This window comes from Durio zibethinus, chromosome 10, assembly GCF_047325235.1.
Source record: "Durio zibethinus cultivar Kanyao isolate XHJ-2024 chromosome 10, ASM4732523v1, whole genome shotgun sequence".
In the NCBI taxonomy this organism is placed as follows: Eukaryota; Viridiplantae; Streptophyta; class Magnoliopsida; order Malvales; family Malvaceae; genus Durio; species Durio zibethinus.
In genome coordinates, this window is record NC_143171.1 from 8,462,004 (window position 1) to 8,469,394 (window position 7,391).

At 36.9% G+C, this 7,391-nt stretch overlaps 1 protein-coding gene across 2 annotated transcripts; it reads left to right on the plus strand.

The window, feature by feature from the left end:
* The first annotated feature begins 237 nt into the window (after nt 1-237).
* Nucleotides 238-6,139, plus strand: LOC111292439 (uncharacterized). Of its 2 annotated transcripts, XM_022884836.2 has the most exons (13): nt 238-392; nt 533-691; nt 787-1,038; nt 1,135-1,254; nt 1,523-1,603; nt 2,021-2,116; nt 2,325-2,420; nt 2,860-2,913; nt 3,006-3,209; nt 3,778-3,903; nt 4,234-4,299; nt 4,453-4,752; nt 5,357-6,139. In XM_022884836.2, exons 1-13 carry the CDS (start codon nt 330-332, stop codon nt 5,831-5,833), a joined length of 2,094 nt encoding a protein of 697 aa, XP_022740571.2. In that variant the 5' UTR covers nt 238-329; the 3' UTR covers nt 5,834-6,139. The 2 variants fall into 2 exon arrangements, with proteins under 2 accessions (XP_022740571.2, XP_022740574.2); XM_022884839.2 differs by lacking the exon at nt 3,778-3,903.
* The last annotated feature ends 1,252 nt before the right edge of the window (nt 6,140-7,391 follow it).

Sequence of the window (7,391 nt, forward strand, 5' to 3'; positions counted from 1 at the left end):
TATATTTTAATTTTCTGAGGCATTAGAATGAGATTTCTTGCAATTCTGTAGAAGAAAAAAAATAAAAAATGGGCTGCATGCAATTAAGAAAAATCACATGGACCAAATATTTGGGTCTTATTGTTTCAATGGGTTTCGGCCCCCATTTTTTCTACTGGCCCGAACCCGAAGATTTAGTTCGGCCTGGTCCAGTCCAAGCTTCGTCTTTCCTAATCCCCAGTTCAGTTGAGCGGCCTCAACGTTTCCAGTGTTTGTTTACGTCCGCTGTGCTGACCGCAATTACCCATTGATCCTTAAACGGAGCAGCGATTCCAACTCGCAGAGCCACCATGAGGAAACGAGATTTAGCTATTCTTATGCTTTCCGCTTTCGCCATATTCTTCTCTCTTCAGGTCCTTTTTATTTCCATTTTTGTTTCTCTTCGCATGCATTTATTTATATCAGGAACCATAAACCCTAGAAACACCTAGGCTTTTCAATTGCATGCTATAAATTTACTCGAATTTAACTTACTTTTTTTTGTTTTGTATAGCACGAGGGAGATTTCTCGTTTAGAGAAGCGTGGTATCATTTATCCGATGAATATCCGATCAAATACGAAGCTGAACGTCTCCCTCCACCTCTCGTCGCCGATCTAAATGGCGACGGAAAGAAAGAAATCCTCGTCGCCACTCACGATGCCAAAATTCAGGTTTTTCATTTCTCTATAAAATAAATTAAGTTATAAAAAAAGAAAAACGAATTTTATTCGGTATTATAAATTTGATTGAATTTGGAACCTACTAGGTATTGGAGCCTCACGCGCGGCGTGTCGATGAAGGATTCAGTGAAGCGCGTTTGCTGGCAGAAGTGTCCTTGTTGCCTGATAAGATCAGGGTTGCTTCCGGTAGACGTCCGGTGGCCATGGCCACTGGTGTTATAGATCGAACTTATAAGACTGGACAACCTCAGAAACAGGTTCTGGTTGTTGTTACTTCGGGTTGGTCTGTTATGTGTTTCGACCATAATCTCAAAAAGTTATGGGAGAATAATTTGCAGGTTTGTATACTTTGCATTGTTGTATTTGATCTATCTGTAACTTGTTTTCAAATAGTGTTGTTTGTGATTGTCTTGGGTTTTTGTGATGTTGGACAGGAGGATTTTCCACATAACGCGCACCATAGAGAGATAGCAATTTCGATAAGTAATTACACCTTGAGGCATGGGGATTCGGGCTTAGTCATTGTTGGTGGGAGGATGGAAATGCAGCCCCATGTATGTTTGCTAAGCTCTTTTTGTTATATTAGCATTTATTCCTTCTCTGGTTAGTCTTAAAATCTAGTTGTACATTTCTGTTCATCAAGTCTGGGTTCTGAAAACTATTATGTTTCAATTACATAGGAATCAAATTTTTAGTAACTTGTTAGCTTCCCAGTGTTTAATATTATCAAGACCTGGATATGTGATGTGTAAAATATTTTTTTTTTTTTTTTTTTGCTTGACTCCTCTTTGATTAATTAACAAGTTTCATTAACATTTTCAGTTATACCTAGATCCTTTTGAAGAAATTGGGATGGCAGATCGAAGTGCTGAGCAGCATAGAAGAAGTGCGAATGAAAAGGAGGTATGGATGTATCATTGTCCATTGATGTTACACATCTACATGCTTATTTATTATTGATGTTGGAATTTCCATGTTTCTGCAAAGAGATTTAATATAACCCAAGCATATTAAGTCTGCTGCCAAACTCTCCCCCATCTCATGTACTTTCTTCGGTGCTTCCTTCTCCTATGTTCCATTTCTTTGTCTGCTACTTTAAGCTTTTTAAACTTGTCCAACAAGTACCTAAAAACTGTCCTTTTGGCTTTTAACCATTTGAACCTGTCAATGTTGGACATAATGTTGTTTTTCTATTTTCTCTGCATTTGAGCTACTTGATGATCACCTACACTTCTATGCACAAAGTCTGCAGCATTAGTGATAAGTTGATTTTACTTCTAGTTTCATGATTTGAATACTGATACCATGTATCCTATGTAGGCTTCTGAAAACTCTGGAACTGTGAATTTACGTCATTTTGTTTTTTATGCATTTGATGGACGAAAAGGTGGAGTTCGATGGTCTAGAAAGAATGAGGTACATATTTTAACTAGGAAAATTTATTTTTAATATTCATGATTATTTTCTGTATTTCATTTTGCAATTCGGCATATCTATCACCATATGTTAAGGTTTGAGAGAATGTATATGCTTATTCATAATTGTTGTCACCTGATTTGCAAGTCTGGTGCTTTTATCAGCTATCTTCTCTGCTACTGGTTATATGATCATTTTTTTGGTTCAGAATGTTGATGAACATTCTTCAGATCCATCACAGCTTGTTCCTCAACATAATTACAAGCTTGATGTGCATGCTCTGAACACTCGTCGTCCTGGTGAGGTATGCTTTAAAGCCATTTGGGTTATTATATTTCTCTGAATGTGGTATAACCTTTAAGTGCTTTGGAGGAAAAATATACTAGTAGCTACAATCTTATTTATTAATGGATTCATCATGATTCAAGTGAAAATCACAGGCAGCTGATTTTTCCAGCTTGGCATCTGTTTTCCTAGTTACATTCATCCATGTTTTTGTCAGTCATTTTCACTCACATACAAGTCTTAGTTCACCTGCTATAAAAGCACTCTTTTGCTCTCATATTTCTACATTTGGTTTAACTTCTGACTGATATAACTTGTGGCTATTTGTCTAATTGTGTTGGTATGTTTATTTCTTTTAAAGCACTTCCCCTACTCTGGATGATTCCTGGTGCAATTATCCTTTTCAACTAGTTGAATCTTTCCCAAGTATAAAATTTCTCTGACATGTTGAACTGTAGCTTGAATGCAGGGAATTTAGAGAATCAATCCTTGGAGTTATGCCACATCATTGGGTAAGCTAGTTGTGCATGCTAATTATGAACATTTACTCCGTTCTATCTATACTCGAGAATGTAAGGGACTCATGTTACATCTTTTTCACTAGGATAGGAGAGAAGATACATTGTTGAAGTTGTCACATTTCAAGCGTCATAAGAGGAAAACATTGAAAAGAGTACCTGGAAAGGCAACAACCTATCCTTTCCACAAGCCTGAGGAACACCATCCCCCAGGAAAGGATGATTCAAAAAAATTTTCAAACTTGATTGGAAAAGCTGCCAAGTATGCTGGCTCAGCAAAATCTAAGAAGGTAAGTTTGCCAATGGGATATGCATACTTCTGATAAAACCTTCTTTTTGAAGTTCAGAAAAGACTATGGACATGAAGGTTTTTCAGTTATTTGGTAGGTTTCATTTTAGCTGTGATGCTGTGCAACAAGTAGTTCATTGGGAATGGCACCTAAGATTTGTCTTATGCACCTTTTCTCTTTTATCTCTGTTTTTCTTTGTTGCATAGACTTTTTCTACGGCTTTAATGCATCAAACTGCAATCTTTTGCTGCTGCACTTAGTCAGTCCTGTGCACTAGTAGACCCAACCCTGTGAGAAACTTATTTACTGAGAAAGATTTTGCTTATACTGTATGACCTCTCAATTCTATTTCATATCAGTTCGTCTTTTGTGGCTTCCAGATGTACCATAAACTTAATTTTTCTGTATAAGATATGTTTATCAGGTATGATTTTAATGATTAGTTTATCTTTTTTACCTTGATTAACTATCTCTGCTGCATGTGTAATAGTACGAAGGATAAAGTCCATACATGGGAATTTATCTTATAAATGCCTTTAATTTTCTTTTTTAAACATTTTTTATGCAGCCAATGGCTTATATTCCCACCATAACAAACTACACACAGCTCTGGTGGGTTCCTAACGTTGTTGTGGCCCATCAAAAGGAAGGGATAGAAGCTGTTCATTTGGCATCTGGTCGAACTGTATGCAAGGTGACCTTAGAGGCTTAGACCCACACTCTATGCTTTTAGATATAAGAAATCTTGGGATTGGTGAAATCTGCTGAATTAGTATGGCATTTGTTTGTCTAAATTTCTTTCACTAGCTGTTAATTGGAAAAGCTAGTTTTGCAACCTGAAGAAGTCTGGCCTTCTCTTGATGTTATCTTCAGCTTTTGTTATATTTTTTCTTCTCTCATGAAGTATGCATAACAATTGTCAAATTGGCCTACTGTTAGCTTTTAAATACAATATGTTCTTGCAATATATCAGGACTGTATATTGCCTAACATATTTGACATGTTTTTTTATTGATTTCTTCAGCTTCATCTTCAAGAAGGCGGCCTTCATGCTGATATCAATGGAGACGGAGTCCTGGATCATGTGCAGGTGCAGATTGTTCTTTTATTTATTTTTTTTTCTTTTTATATCACCTCATACCTAATTGTTTTTGTTGTGTGATGCATATTTAATAACAGAGCCTGCTTTAGTACCAACGTGCTAATTACTTCAGATGTTACCAATTATTTTTGTTCTCCCCAGGCTGTTGGAGGAAATGGTGCTGAGCAGACTGTTGTTAGTGGATCAATGGAGGTGCTGCGACCTTGTTGGGCTGTGGCGACCTCCGGCGTACCAGTTCGAGAGCAACTGTTTAATGCTTCAATATGTCATCATTCCCCTTTCAATTTATTCCAACATGGAGAGTTCTACAGAAATTTTGGTCGAAGTACAGATGTTACTTCATTAGAAGTGTCAACACCCATTCTCATCCCTAGAAGTGATGGACATAGGCATCGCAAGGGGAGCCATGGTGATGTTATTTTCTTAACAAATCGAGGAGAGGTATGCTGTTATTCTAGACCTGGCAATCTAAAATACAATACAGTGATGCGACATGAAAACAATACTAAAAAATGACACGAAGGTGGCAGTTTAAAATTTGAGTAAAAATCATATATAGGTTTAACCAAAAAAAAAAAAAAAAACTTAAGGTTTTCGTGTCGATACAAATTGTGACACACAATTTTAATGTAAAACATGGCACAAATACACAAATCGTCAGTATTTTACATAATACAAATACATGAATTGTCAGATTTATGTTATTCTGTGTCTAATTGCTTTGTGCAGTTACCTTGAAATTGCATTAAGACACATACATTTGAATTTCTGAAAATTTTTTTGTTATTTTATTTGAAGCTACAGCTCTGAAGTTTATAAAAAATGTCTTCCTAGATAATGGATTTTTTGGAAGCTTCTGTTAAGTATTTTATCAGGCAGAGTCCATCCTCATTTCAAATTCCCTGTGAACATGGAATGAGTGATGGAATTACTCATATTTGGTCACGCATATATTGTTACATTTTCTTATCCTAGGCTGCAAGGTGCATGTTACATTTTATCTATGCTGAAGAGTTGGCAACTTAGAATGGACTAATCCTTTCAGGTAACAGCATACTCTCCTGGCTTGCATGGGCATGATGCTGTTTGGCAATGGCAGCTCTTGACAGATGCTACATGGTCAAATCTTCCTTCACCTTCAGGGATGAAGGAAGGTGGTATGGTGGTTCCAACATTGAAGCCGATCTCATTGCGTGTGCATGACAATCAGCAAATGATCCTTGCAGCTGGAGATCAAACAGGTGTGATTATTTCTCCCGGAGGAAGCATATTGGCATCAGTTGATCTTCCTGCACCACCCACCCATTCCCTGATCTCTGAGGATTTTTCGAATGACGGGCTCACTGACCTCATACTCGTGACCTCTAGTGGAGTATATGGTTTCATCCAGACAAGACAACCAGGTGCCCTCTTCTTCAGCACACTGGTTGGTTGCCTTTTACTAGTTATGGGAGTAATCTTCGTCGCTCAACACTTGAATTCAATAAAGGGTAAACCTCGTGCTTCATCCGGTCCTTGGTGAAACGCAATTGATTCTATGTTCAAAGGCATGACAACCTAAGACGAAAATGGCTGTACAAGAATTTGTAACTCTCGGGAATAGGAAAAGGTGAAAGAATCTTAGGCTCATAGTTCTCGTGTTTGTATGATTTATTATGTTAAGCAGAGTTGGATTTATAATGGGGGCGGCTCTTGTAACTATTATAAGTTGAAAAGTTACACTTAATTTTGTTCCTATGGAAATTTGATTAGTGGCTAAAGCTAAAACTATTTTCCTAAATAATCAGAGATCTTTCATCGAAGAAAATAGATCGAGATTAGTCTTGTAGTACTTGGTCTTTTTCTTGTAGTACCATGTTCACACGTTTGAACGTTTTGTCTTTCCGGGCCTGAAATCTTTTATGAAGTAGTTTTATACCATCTCAAATCATATTCTTTGGGCCTATTTTTTTATTCGAACACGATGATATTAGTCTCATCTCAATGCTTCTTCAAAGCCCCACTCCTATCGAAAAATAAATCTTAAAGTTGCCATAAAAAAAGATAGAAATCAACCATTGAAAAAAAAAAAATCCTTGAACTTGATGGAAAAGTCTCGTTATCTCTTCTAAGGCGACAGCAAGTAGAACAGCAGTACATCGCCCCTGGTGGGAGGCCTCAGCCTCAGGTCTAAGCACATGCAGAGCTGCTGCAGCCGTTCAAATATTGACATTTGACGGCTGCTAATTTAATTGTTTCTACTTTCTTTCTGGTCAAATGCTTTGCCATCTGGGGCCCATTCTGCTTTTAAATGGCACAAGCTCAGCTCCTTAGTCCTTGGTCTTTAGTCTTTGCCTCCCCACTCCCCCCCTCCCTCCCGCCTTCACCCAAACAACGATGTACCACCTGCCCTTAGCTCTGTAGCCAATTGATTCTTATTATTATGTCAATCAATAGAAGCTGTTTTTCCTTTATGTTTCTACTATTTCAGGGAACTTCTTAATTTTATGCTATATATTTCAAATTAAAGGGCCAATTTTAGTCTGACCAATCAAAAGGAATTACTTCTCTATTCTTTCTCACAAAAAAAAAAAAACAAAAAAACAAGGAGGGAGATGTTCAGCCAAGCTCAAGCATTTTGCCTACCATTATACACAAACTCTGGGAAAGTTATAGAGAATAGTTTATGATTCACAACCTTTGTTCTGATAATGCCCAATAATTCTTTTCTTTCAAGGGCAAACATTTCCCTATAATTCTTCAGTCAAATCTATGAATCAAATCCAACACCATAAATCCCACTTTAAAAGAATGCCTACTGATTGATTTAGTGTTTTGTTCTGATTGCTCTCAAATGGATTGAGCATCTGGATCCTTTTTGCTTTAGACTGAAACAAAAATAGCAACATCAGTTTTTGCAAATCAAACAACCAACAGTGGAACAAAAACAATTATAGTTTAGACCACAAAGTTTGCAAAATGAAGCATGATGAAATGATAGAAATGAGCATCAATTGCGAGAAAATAGGCTTTCATAGTGGCATTATGAGCATATTATATAAAATAATGAAAAAAGAAGCTTGATGTTGCTATATTACTAT

Coding starts and splice junctions, on each gene's coding strand:
- LOC111292439 (XM_022884836.2), top strand. CDS start 330: ATGAGGAAACGAGATTTAGCTATTCTTATGCTTTCCGCTTTCGCCATA. Junction 393..532: donor CCATATTCTTCTCTCTTCAG/GTCCTTTTTATT, acceptor TGTTTTGTATAG/CACGAGGGAGATTTCTCGTT. Junction 4,753..5,356: donor TCTTAACAAATCGAGGAGAG/GTATGCTGTTAT, acceptor TAATCCTTTCAG/GTAACAGCATACTCTCCTGG.